This window comes from Hylobates moloch, unplaced genomic scaffold (genome assembly GCF_009828535.3).
Source record: "Hylobates moloch isolate HMO894 unplaced genomic scaffold, HMol_V3 SCAFFOLD_19, whole genome shotgun sequence".
In the NCBI taxonomy this organism is placed as follows: Eukaryota; Metazoa; Chordata; class Mammalia; order Primates; family Hylobatidae; genus Hylobates; species Hylobates moloch.
This window is the reverse complement of record NW_026652294.1, coordinates 32,250,305-32,263,132: the sequence shown is the minus strand read 5'-3', so window position 1 is coordinate 32,263,132 and position 12,828 is coordinate 32,250,305. Positions and strand designations below refer to the sequence as shown.

At 56.6% G+C, this 12,828-nt stretch overlaps 1 protein-coding gene across 2 annotated transcripts in view; it reads left to right on the top strand.

Annotated features, from left to right (window-relative positions):
- NXN (nucleoredoxin) overlaps positions 1-11,873 on the top strand; it is a 171,206-nt gene extending 159,333 nt beyond the window's left edge. The window contains exons 6-8 of one of the 2 annotated variants that reach the window (XM_032137812.2): positions 5,695-5,874; positions 7,264-7,388; positions 9,916-11,873. In XM_032137812.2, the coding sequence (XP_031993703.1) occupies positions 5,695-5,874; positions 7,264-7,388; positions 9,916-10,098 (488 nt within the window). In that variant the 3' untranslated portion in view covers positions 10,099-11,873. The remainder of the gene's footprint in view (positions 1-5,694; positions 5,875-7,263; positions 7,389-9,915) is intronic. The other variant, XM_058431885.1, reaches the window with a different exon arrangement.
- The last annotated feature ends 955 nt before the right edge of the window (positions 11,874-12,828 follow it).

The following is a 12,828-nucleotide window of genomic DNA, read 5'->3' as shown; positions in this document are numbered from 1 at the left end:
TCACACTGACCCGTAACGTGCACCCCACTCACACTGACCCGTAACGTACACACCACTCACACCGACCCGTAACGTGCACCCCACTCACAGACTCGTAACGTACACACCACTCACACCGACCCGTAACGTGCACCCCACTCACAGACTCGTAACTTGCACACGGCACTGTGCGCTCGGCAGTTTTTACTAAACAGTGTGGCGCAAACATTTGCCACGTCGCTACAGTCTTCGTAAGGACCATTTTCATGATCACGTAATATTTTGCCTGCGAGTGCGTCCTCACCAGCTCTTGTTCTAGAACCTGCTTTTCCTTCCATTGCTCCTCCCAGCTCCCAGCAATCTTTGGGGAATTCCTCCTGGCTGCCTCAGATCATGTTGCCATCCAGATGCAGAGAAGGCTGGGTCACAGCCCTGCCCACTCCTCTCTGCCTCCCAGGGTCCTGGACCCCTTCAGCTTCCTTGCCCCATGCCCCACCTCCTTCAAAACTCCCTGTCTCGTTGGCAGTGGAAATGTCACCACACTAAACCGTGGGACAGTCTCGGCGCACCTGGCTTTGAGATGGTTTTAAATACTTGCAACTAGGCTCCTCCTCGGAGAAGAGAGTTTGGAGTTGACTCTTCCGTGTGTTTTGAGGGAGATGGTGAAAGGGGTCTGTAGGCTCCACTCATGTCACAGAGCAGGGGACTCGGGGCCGCGCCCTCTCTAGGAACTTAGAGTCCGTGTTCCAAGCCCAGGAGGGTAGCTTGGGATGGTGGAAGCAAAAGTGCGCCAACCCCACCTTGGCAGACATCACACTGTTGCCGGAACCCCCACCGCGGTCTTGACAATGTCTCTGCTTTCTGCTTCTCTAGCTAACTTCTTCCAGCCCATCACGGAGGACTCTCTCGATCTCACTAGAGCAAGCTCCCAGTTTTCCACACGTCTGCCTTCTCACGAGCCAAATAATCAGTTTAGGGATGATTAAAAGAATATAATGGCCGGGTGCGGTGGCTCACACCTGTAATCCCAGCAGTTTGGGAGGCCAAGGTGGGCGGATCACTTGAGGTCAGGAGTTTGAGACCAGCTTGGCCAGCATGGCAAAACCCCGTCTCTATCAAAAAATAAAAAAATTAGCCAGTTGTGGTGGCGGGTGCCTGTAATCCCAGCTACTGGGGAGGCTGAAGCAAGATAATCTCTTGAACCCAGGAGGTGGAGGTTGCAGGGAGCCGAGGTTGCACCATTGCACTCCAGCCTGGGCAGCAGAGTGAGACTCTGTCTCAAAAAAAAAAAATATGCTGATTTATAATAATAGCCAATACTTATAGAATACTTACAATATCAATATACCAGGTACTCTGCTAAAAAGTATTTTACACTGGCTGGGCACAGTGGTTCCCGCCTGTTATTCCAGCACTTAGGGAGGCTGAGGTGGGTGGATCACCTGAGGCCAGAAGTTCAAGACCAGCCTGGACAATATGGTGAAACCCCATCTCTAGTAAAAATAGAAAAAACTAGCCAGGCGTGGTGGTGGGCGCCTGTAATCCCAGCTACTTGGGAAGCTGAGGCGGGAGAATCACTTGAACCCGGGAGGTGGAGGTTGCAGTGAGCTGAGGTTGTGCCGTTACGCTCCTGCCTGGGGGCAAGAACAAGACTCCATCTCAAAAACAAAACAAAACAAACCCATTTTATATTAACATCTTGTCTGTTCCTCACGATGAGCAAGTAAGATAGGAAATCGTCATTCTCTCCACTGGGCAGCTGTGGAAATGAGACTCTGAAAGTCAAGTGAGGCCAGATACGGTGGCTCGTGCCTATAATTCCAACACTGGGAGGCTGAGGCAGGCGGATTACTTGAGCCCAGGAGTTTGAGACCATCCTGGGCAACATGGTGAGACCACATCTCTACAAAAAAAAAAAAATTAAAAATTAGCCAGGCGTCGTGGCGCACGCCCGTAGTCCCAGCTACTCGGGAGGTGGACGTTGCAGTGAGCCAAGATCACGCCACTGCATTCCAGCCTGGGCAATAGAGTGAGACTCTGTCTCAAAAAACGACACCAAAACAAAAAACAAAAAAAGACAGGGAATTGACTTGCCTGGATCTTTCTTGGAATCCCAACTGTACTTTCCCCCAGGCGTCCCAGCCACCCATGCAGGGAAACAAGTTCAGGCAAAGCAGCGATGAGCTGTTCCCTTTTCATTCCCTCCAGAGACTCCCTGTGGGTATGGGAGTCGTTGGCATGATGGCATTGAGTAGAAGTTTGCCATTCCCTGTAAATTTCCCGTTACAGTTTTCACCCTGTTTTCTCGTTGGAAGTCTGTATTTCGGACTGGGCGTGGTGGCTCACACCTGTAATCCCAGCACTTTGGGGGGCCGAGGTGGGCGGATCATCTGAGGTCGGGAGTTTGAGACCATCCTGGCCAACATGATGAAACCCCGTTTCTACTAAAAATTAGGTGGGTGTGGTGGTGCGTGCCTGTAATCCCAGCTACTTGGGAGGCTGAGGCAGGAGAATCGCTTGAACCCGGGAGGTGGAGCTTGCAGTGAGCCGAGATTGCGCCACTGGACTCCAGCCTGGGTGACAGAGGGAGACTCCGTCTAAAAAAAAAACAAAAACAAAAAAAGTGTGTGTTTCAGAGAACCTGCTTCAAGGGCTGGGGGAACAGGAAGTGGGTGAAGGGGGAGAAAGGGAAGTGGTGACTGCGGTCTCAGACTTCTCCCCCAGGAGCAGAGGGAGGTGGGTGGTGCAGAAAGCTGCAGGTACAGGACTTCCCCCGCCCTGGTTAAGACAGTCCCCATCACAGGTGCTGTGAGGACCCCAGAAGCGTCCATGGCCTGGCAGAAGGGCAGCAGCTTCTGCAACAGGCGGATCAGGGTTCCTGTTCCCATTGTAACCAGTGCCTGCTGGGTGACCTGGGGGAGGCACCCTGACCATCTGTAACGGGGATCCCGGTACTGCCCGCCCCATCTGTGATGAGGATTAGCCAGTGCCATCTGTGCCGTGCCTAGCACAGGGCAGACGGCCGCAGAAGCCAGTTCCCTGTTTCCCACCCCTGGTTCATCTTTGGACGGATGTGCACTCGTCAGGGCTGTAAGCCAAGCTCATCAGGACCAGCTGAGGGGAGGCAGCTTGGCACAGCAGACATGGATGCTTTGCCCCGTGCAGGGGCCAAACACAAGTGAGTTCCTTGGGCCCAAGTTGGTTTCTGCTTATGCAGACAGTCACATGGCCCAACACGGCCCGTCCCTGCACACCTCGTCTTACGAGGAGCCGTTCCTCGGGGGAAGCCGCTGAGTGCTCCTCGGTAGCCAGGTGGGGGCTCTGTGTCCTTGCCCTGCTGTCCTGGGCCCCGCAGGCACAGACTCAAAAGAGGCTGCAGCCACAGTCACGAAAAAGGCCCCTTGGAGGAGGCCCTCGGAGAGCCCCAGGCGCTGAGCCAGGAAATGGGCAGCTTCGCCTTCAGGTTGGCTTCTCCTCCCTCCCCGTCCCCCATGCCTGCTTCTCTTCCACAGACCCACTCGGCATCCCACACTGGGGCCCACGCAGGCCGGCCGCAGGGTTCTGGTTTACCCCAGTGCTCATAATCGCCCAATTTCAGAAACAGCCAACTCTGAGGAAGGACCTTGCCGGGGGGTTTTGAGAAGCGTGTGTGGTGATGTGGAGGCTCCTGTGCAGCCAGCTGTCCCTGTGGTGGCCCCCGGCCCTGCTTCCCTTTGGGCTGCTGCCTCGAGACCAGCCCCCGAGCCTCATGGATGGACACAGCGAGCATGGACCCCGGCCTCAGGGGATAAAATGTAGCCCTGAGGACGTGGCTGGAAATGCCTGGGTTTCTTGTGTGGCAGCACACACAGCTCCTCAGGGGCGCTGTCCATGCTGAGCACATCCGAAAATCCCCAGGGAGAGCTGGCTGCGTGTGTGTGTGCGCGCGTGTGTGTGCGTGTGTGTGTGTGCATGCATGCGTGTGTGTGTGTGTGCATGCATGCGTGTGTGCGTGTGTGTGTGCGCGTGTGTGTGCGTGTGTGTGTGCGCGCGCGTGTGTGTGCGTGTGTGTGTGTGTGTGTGATGTCGGAGTGGCTGTTCTCAAGAGCCCGTTCTCTCTGGACCCACTCCCTGACACATCAGCCACTTTGTCTCGTAGGTGTGAACATAATTGATTCGTTGATTCCTCTCGAAGGCAGGCACGCCCGCTGTGCTGGTGGCCACAGCAGGGTACGAAACACGAGGGCCGTATGTCTGGTACGTCGGCATCCCCCCTAGGGGGAAGGAGAATGTCAGCGGAGCACATTACTGACTGAATCCTTGGGAATCTATAAATATTAAATTGCTCTGGCTTTCACATAAAATTCAGGCTCTGGGCAGCCCAGGAGGAGAGGCGTCTGGAGCGTGCGGGGTGTGAGAGGAGCGGCTGCCAATGGAGAGACAGAGGTTCCCGAAGGGTGGGCCGTGGGTGGGGGCGCGTAGCCCTGGCTGGAGGAGAGGCTGCAGGGGGTGGGGTAAAAAGAACAGAGACACGGAAAACCCACATGCACCTTGACCACGGTGGGGCTTTCTCTGAGTTTTCATCGAAGGCTTTTTGGTTGGGGTTGCGTAGTTTGTGGTTTGCAGGCAAGCTTTCTGTTACTTTTCTTCCCCAGCCCTGGGGAGGAGGGGAGCTGGGGTGCAGACGGTGGGGGCTGCAGCCCTGGGGAGCGGGGAGCTGGGGTGCAGACGGTGGGGGCTGCAGCCCTGGGGAGGAGGGGAGCCGGGGTGCAGACGGTGGGGGCTGCAGCCCTGGGGAGCGGGGAGCTGGGGTGCAGACGGTGGGGGCTGCAGCCCTGGGGAGGCGGGGAGCTGGGGTGCAGACGGCAGGGGCTGCAGTCAGCTGTCCTCCTCTTCAAGTCTCCTGTGCAGCCAGCCTCAGGTTCCTCCCTGCACTGGCCCTGCGCTCACCGTGGCCGGGCGAGGACCCGTCTTGCATCGGTGGCCACAGCAAGTCCGCCATGTGGTCACTGCACTGCCTGTTCCGTGTTTGACCCCCTGCAGCTGGGGAGGGTCTTCTGTGTCTTTGGAATCCCTTTAGGAGGCCAGCAGTGAGCGATTGCTCCGATGCGCCACGACCCTGTGCTAAGTTCTTATTTATTTATTTATTTAGAGACAGAATCTTGCTCTGTTGTCCAGGCTGGAGTGCAGTGGTGCAATCCTGGCTCACTGCAACCTCCACCTCCCGAGTTCGAGCGATTCTCCTGCCTCAGACTCCTGAGTAGCTGGGATTACAGGCACCTGCCATCACACCCAGCTAGTTTTTGTATTTTTAGTAGAGACAGGGTTTCACCATGTTAGCCAGGATGGTCTTGAACTCCTGACCTCAAGTGATCCGTCCACCTCAGCCTCCCAAACTGTAAGTTGTTTAACCGCGTGAACTCACTGATCTGTCCGTAGCGGAATAAGGTAGGAATGACAACACATCAGGTTGCAGCTGAGGATCCTGAGGCGCTGAAAGGCGAAGGTGACAGGTTACAGGCTGACCCGAGGGCGTTCCATGGCTCCCCCTGGCCAGGCCTGGATTCTCCCCAGGCTCTGTGACTTTAGGCCTGGCCTCTTCATTGTGAGCCTGTACCGGGTCCTCGGTGGGCTCCACCACGGTGGGGGGGACCCCAGGCTGGACCCCGCGAGCCTCCCACCAGGCAGGGCCTGCATCTCCCAGGCCAGCGGCCAAGCGCCCCCTCTTCCCTGCAGGCATCCCCACGCTCATCGTGCTGGACCCGCAGGGCGAGGTGATCACGCGGCAGGGGCGGGTGGAGGTGCTGAACGACGAGGACTGCCGGGAGTTCCCCTGGCACCCCAAGCCCGTGCTGGAACTCTCCGACTCCAACGCCGCGCAGCTCAACGAGGGCCCCTGCCTCGTCCTTTTTGTAGGTATGAAGCTTATGGGGTTGGAGGGTGGCGGCTGGGGGGCGGGACAGGAGGGGCATCTCTTGGGAGAAGCCTGTCTCTGCCTCTTCTCTCTGTCACCAGCGGTGCAAGCCTGGGCCTTTGTCTCTCCCAGAAGCCTTGCTTTTGACCCGAATGATTTATTCATGGCTGGCCCCTGTGGGAGCTGCAGCTGCACTTTCCCTCCTAGCTGCTCCCCAGCTGCCGGCTGGGCAGAATAGGTCAGGCCGGGAGGATGCCCTCGGGCCCCCCATGCGCAGACCCATTGTTGGAAAGGGCGGGTGGCACACACAGCAGCTGCGGGTGCTGGGCCCCTCTGGCCGAGGCTCAGCAAGGCTGCTTCTGCGGATCCTCTGTGCTCTGAAGAGCTGCTCCAGCCCAGTGGCTGCCCTAGCTCCTTTGTCCTCGTCTGCACCTCCCCGTCTCCCAACTCACCCAGTCTGAGCTCTGCGGGTCACTCCCCAGCCGGGCCAGGGGGACACAGGCGCATCCACGCCAGGCTCCCTGCAGTCTGATGGGATGACCCTGGTTCCTTTTGCAAAACCTGGCCCTCTGCCTTGGACTTGTGGCTCCCCTCCAACAACTCAAAATCACTGTACGAGGCCCGGCACGGTGGCTCACGCCTGTAATCCCAGCACTTTGGGAGGCCGAGGCGGGTGGATCACCTGAGGTCAGGAGTTCGAGACCAGGCAGACCAACATGGTGAAGCCCCATCTCTACTAAAAATACAAAAAAATTAGCCGAGTGCAGTGGCTCACGCCTGTAATCCCAGCTACTCGGGAGGCTGAGGCATGAGAATCGCTTGAACCCGGGAGGCGGAGGTTGTAGTGAGCCCAGATGGCACCACTGCACTCCAGCCTGGGTGACAGAGCGAGACTGTCTAAAAAAAAAAAAAAAAAAAAAAAAAATCCGCTGACCAGACCACAGTCCTCACCCCCTCCCGCTCACCACCAGTTCTTCTGCCATTTTCACTAGGAAGTCAGAGGTCGGAGGTTGTGGCTTCTCATTCTGTGGCTGAGAAAAACAGTAGCAGGCGCCTCAGGTCCTGGCTTAGGGGAAGCTCAGCCTCCCAGGCGGGTTTGTGAGGAATTCAGTGGGAAGACTGTCTACCTGGGGCAGCAGAGCTGCTCAGTGAGGTGGGTTCCTCCTGGGGAGCCTGGTGCAGGAGAGCACTGTGAGCTTTGCTGCTGGGACGCATGTGCACACACACCCACGCATGCAGGAAGCAAGACCTGTATCCAAGTGAAATTCATTTCCATTCAGGGGCTGCTCAGGCAGGCGTTTCTGCAGCTCCAGGCCCCCTCGGCGGGTGCTGCTCTATTTGACAAGCCAGTGTTTCTCCCCATCTTTTTCTCCCTCCAACCCCAATCACAGATTCTGAGGATGACGGAGAGTCCGAGGCGGCCAAGCAGCTGATTCAGCCAATAGCTGAGAAAATCATTGCCAAGTACAAAGCCAAGGAGGAAGAGGCACCGCTTCTGTTCTTCGTAGCCGGGGAGGTGAGTGTGGAGGAGAGGCTCGGCCCCCAGGGCTGGCTCAGCTGGGACTCCTGGCACAGGAGTGATCCCGGCCCCAGGGCCGCCTGAAAGGACCCCAGGGTCAGGGCTGCCTGTGCTTCTGAGAGAGCCCACAGACAAACGTGGCAAGGAAAGGTAGCCATTCGCCATGGAAAACCGTTCCCTCCCCTGCTGCTTCCTCTTCCCGTCCTGGCTCGGCAGCCTCAGGTCAGCAGGGAGCTGTCCCCGGGCTGCTTCCCGCCTGAGCGGCTATAAAGTGTGACCCATACCTCCTCCCTCTGTGCTGGGTCACAACCGGGCCCTTGAGTCTTTACAAAATGCTGGGTTCGTGCCCCTGCGCTGGCTGCAGTGGGCCGATCCCTCAGAGGGATCCTGGCCGGGGCTGCCACTTGTACCTGCGGTCACCCAGCCGGCCCGGTGAGTGCTGAGGTTGGAAATTGCTGCCGCTCCCCGTGTTTCACCCGGGCTGTCCCTTTGAGGTCTCCAGCAGGGCTGGAGCAGGCAGGAGACTCTTCACAAGGTGGGAAAGTGGGGCTCTCAGCAGAGCGCCCTCCTGCATGTGCCCAGTTATCCGGGGCCTGGAACCCTGCACCCTGCACCCTTCAGACGGGCGTCTCCGTGACTCAGCCCAGGTGCAGGCCCTCGTTCTTGAGCTCCTCCAGCCCGGGAGCCTCCTCCACGCCTGCGCCGCCACCTCCCCACCCCACCCCACCAACCGACAGACACTTGTGGAGGCCACCCCTGCCCCCTGCCCTCTGTCCACCCATCTGTCCCTCCAGTTGGTCAGAGCCCTGTGCTGCTTTCATGCTGTGTTTGGATCCCAGGAGAGGCACGGAGGGGGCAGGCGGCAGCCAGACACCCTGTGCCACCCATTCATCACCTCTTCAGCCCCTGGCCCTGCCCAGCACCTGGGTCCTTCCCAGGTGGCTCCAGTCACCTGCTCAGCCCGGGGGTGGAGGGGAACAAAGAGGCTCAGAGGCCCTGCCTTGGGGCAACACCAGCCACTGCACACCAAGCCCAGCCCCAGGGAGGCTGCGCCGCATGCAGTAACTCTGACCCCTGCAGAATGGCTCTGAGAAAAGATGGCTGCAGCACAGCAGGGGCCGGGCACGGGTGGGGGCGGCCTTGAGAGGTGTCATGTCTGGAAGGAGCATTTACAGGTTTTCTGTACGCCAGGCACGGAGCCACATCTTTCACCTGGGCTGTCTCCTTCACTCTCTGGCTGGGAACACAGTTGCTGTCCTGTTTCACAGGGGAGGGAGGCAAGGTTCAGAGTGGACGAGGGGCTGCTCCGAGGCAGTTTGCTGGCTCCCGTCTGGCTGGGTTGGGCTTTGTGTCTCCAAAAAATATACAAAAATTAGCCAGGCATGGTGCTGCATGGCTGGAGTCCCAGCTACTCAGGAGGCTGAGGTGGGAGGATCGCTTGAGCCCAGGGGGTGGAGGCTGCAGTGAGCTATGATTGCGCCACTGCACTCCAGCTGGGGCGACAGAAAGAGACTCTATCTCCAAAAAAAAAAAAAAGCAGCTCCCTTCCAAATCCTTCCTCCTTGTCTTTGGATTTCTGTGTTTGCCTTGGTATCTGCATGAGGCTGTGTCTGCTATTAGGGAAATTCGCCAGGACAGCTGCTGGGAATGTAGGATAAAGTGCCAGCTTCCTTCTCAGATAAGTAGTAAGGCAGTGTAAGCTTCCACAGTGCTTAAGTAGCCCTGTCTTCTGCACTGGCTGGCTGTGCAGCTCCTGTCCTGCCTGAAACCACAGGGGTGGGAGCTGGCACACAGTGAGCTGTCTCCATTTAAAAACATTCCAGAGTTGAAGTCCAGATTGGCCTCAGATAACCCACAATGGGGCTGCAAATCATTGACAGTTGGTTACAAAAATAAACAACCGGAGGCTATGACAGTTCTAGACTGGCGCGGTGGCTCACGCCTGTAATCCCAGCACTTTGGGAGGCCAAAGTGGGCGGATCACCTGAGGTCAGGAGTTCGAGACCAGCCTGGCCAACATGGTGAAACCCTGTCTCTACTAAAAATGTAAAAAATTAGCCGGGCGTGGTGGGTGCCTGTAGTCCCAGCTACTCGGGAGGCTGAGGCAGGAGAATCGCTTAAACCCAGGAGGTGGAGGTTGCAGTGAGCCGAGATCGTGCCATTGCACTCCAGCCTGGGTGACAGAGCGAGACTTCATCTCAAAAAAAAAAAAAAAAAAAAAGGACATTTCTAAAATGCTGAGGACATATTAAAATGGTGTTTATGCTAATACATAAATAATTAAATACAGATGACTGACTTAGTGGTTTGCAGGGCGGATGCAAAGAGAGAATTTTACAAAGCAGCCCCTTCCTCCAAAAGGCAGGGCAGAGTTCCCTCCTTCCCATGCTGGGAGCCCCCTGCTTGGGGAACGCCTGCTCTTCATGGCGCGGGAGCTACCGCACCTGGGGAGACTGGGCCCAGGGGACTCTCCCCCTCCTTAATTTAAAACTTCTTGGTTTTCTCTCCCTCATGACGACTCCAGGATGACATGACTGACTCCCTGAGAGATTACACCAACCTGCCTGAGGCTGCCCCTTTGCTCACCATCCTGGACATGTCAGCCCGGGCCAAGTACGTGATGGACGTGGAGGAGATCACCCCCGCCATTGTGGAGGCCTTTGTGAATGACTTCCTAGCAGAGAAGCTCAAACCGGAGCCCATCTAGCGTGGCTCCGGCCTCCTGAGACGTTATTTAAAACTCAGCCTTCTCCTCCTCCTCCCCCTCCTTCCTTCCGCCCTTGGACTTAGCCAGCGTGCCCTGAATCACACCACCCAAGTGTCCAACCTCTCTGTGGTGCCTTGTTTCTGCATTAAACTCCTCAGCCAGCACCCTGGGGTGTGGAATCAGCAGCGGCAGGATCCATCGTGTTTGGAGACTCTGTTTGGGAGCATGGGATGGCCGGGGACCCGGCCAGAGCGGGGCTGCATCGCTCTCGCAAAGTCACTAGCTTTTGGTGAAGGATCTGCCAGGGTGTCCGGGGCAGAGTGAGCGTGGAGGGCCAGTGGGTCCCGCTCGGGCTCTGACTCTGGTGTCGGCACACACAGAGCCCCGGACAGCCAGAGGGGAACCGAGGGTGACACCTGTGTGGAGGCTGAGCTGGGAAAGGCCGGGGCCTCAGTGGGCCTCAGCTTAGAGCTGCGGGTGAGGACATCCTTTCCTAAGCGACACAGTCCTTCTCGGTCTGAGAGAAAAGCAGCCCACCCATGTGTTCGCAGGCAGGGGATCTCCAAATGCAAAAGGAAGCTTGTAGAGGTTTTTTGGGTGAGAAAAAAATGTAGATAAGGTAATGGTTCATATAGTAACGGCTTATTTTTATGGAGCTCCCGCCTCCTGATGAGATCTCCTCATTCCTTTCTTTTCTTCCTTGACCTTGAAGTCTCTGCCTGCTCATACAAACAGCTCCCGCTATCTTGAAATTCTGTTAAGGAATCCTTCTCTTTGGACATCTTCCCAAGAAACTTAGCCCTGAGTCCTAGGAGGAGCACCTCTGAACCAGCACAGACCTCTGACTCCACCCAGCTCTGTGCCCAAGGCCCCTGATCTCTGCTGAGGTGCCCACGCCCACGTTCGATCACCCCTGTCATTCCCTTTTATTTTCTTTTTTTTTTGAGATGGAGTCTCGCTCTGTCACCCAGGCTGGAGTGCAGTGGCGCCATCTTGGCTCACTTCAACCTCCGCCCCCAAGGTTCAAGTGATTCTCCTGCCTCAGCCTCCCGAGTAGCTGGGATTACAGGCGAGCACCACCGCACCTGGCTAATTTTTGTATTTTTAGTAGAGGTGGGGTTTCATCATGTTGGCCAGGCTGGTCTTGAACTCCTGACCTCAGGTGATCCACCCACCTCGGCCTCCCAAAGTGCTGGGATTACAGGCATGAGCCACCGTGCCCGGCCCCTTTTTCTTTTCAAAGCAGAACTACAAAGATGAGAAATTACCAGAAGCCTCGCCTTTTCCTAAGCACCAGCAGAAGGAGCTGTGCCCCGGGATGGGGTGAGGGTGGAGGGCGCGTCAGCCACGAGTGGGCCTTGTGTCACCTTGTATCAGCCCAGGTAGGTTGTGGGCCTCTTATTTGCGCTGACCTGACGCCCGAAAGAGAAACAAACAAGTGTTCTCAGGATTGGGGATGAACGGCTTCGGCCAAGCGTTTTAGCCTCGCTCACTCAGGTGTCAGGGATTTTAAACCACCCTGGGCCTTACCCTTGGCCCCAGTCAGCACTCTGCCAACCAAGACCATTGATTTGGAAAATCCAGTCCCAACCCGCTAATGAGCTGTTGACACTGTTGTTCCTTGCTGAATTGGATTGTTGACTTGTAGTTCAGAGGCGTACAACTAGTTGGCGATTAGACTTGTTATGTGATGTTACCAGCCTGAAATGTGATCACCCAGTAGGAAATAAAGCAGGCATCTCTGGACCTTATCCACCACTGGGCCTTTGCTGTCCTTAATAACAAAAGTCTTTTTTGCTTGTGGTCCTGTGCCCTATCGGGGTGGGCAGTGGAGGATACCTAGTAGCTGGGAGCTGTGTCCCAGGAGTTTTGAGACCCCCAGGATGTAGCATCTGTCACCTCTTGGTTTCCGGTAGCCAGGAAGCTCATTTGGACGACAGTGGCAGAGGCAGATCCCTCCCGGAGCCCTGGCCACCGTCTCTCCTGGTTTGACTTGGCCCTGGATGGAGGGTGAATCCTTGTTGTGGACATTCTTGCCCATTTCCTCCCTCCAGGGGAGCCGAGTCCTCTGAAGCCTGAGAAAGCTGGTTGGGAAAACAGGAGGAATCACGCACGGGTCTCCTTGTGAAGAATGGGGCAAGTGTGGGAGCCCCTTAAACCCAGCTCGTCCCAGGGCTCAGGGTTTCTCTGGGAACGCTGCCAGAGTCTCCCTTAGGGGTCGGGGTGGGTGGGATGAATGTGGCTGACCTGGATGTGGGAGATGGCAGGATTTCCGTCCATGCATCACGATGGCCTCGGAGGAAAGGTGGGTTCTCTTAGCAGCTGCTTACCTTTGAGGCAGAAGGAACAAAGTCCAGCAAGGGGGTTTCCCTGTCATTGCAGCTGGATTCTCGACACCAGATTTCCCCTTTTAGAGTGGATCTGTAGCTCCCTGAAGATCCGCGGATCCGTAGCTCCCTGAAGATCCGTGGATCCGTAGCTCCCTGAAGATCCGTGGATCCGTAGCTCCCTGAAGATCGTGGATCCGTAGCTCCCTGAAGATCTGTAGGGAAGGTTTACTCCAAAGGTTCAGGTTTATACAGTGACTACTTTGCGGGAAACCGTTAGGGAAGAATCGCTTCTGAGTGTCAGGGATCGATCATGAGAGATGGTAAAGGTCACGGATTCAGGCGACGTGGGTGGCGGGATAATCCCCACCGAGCAGCTCCACCTTCAGATTCTTGTTGCTAA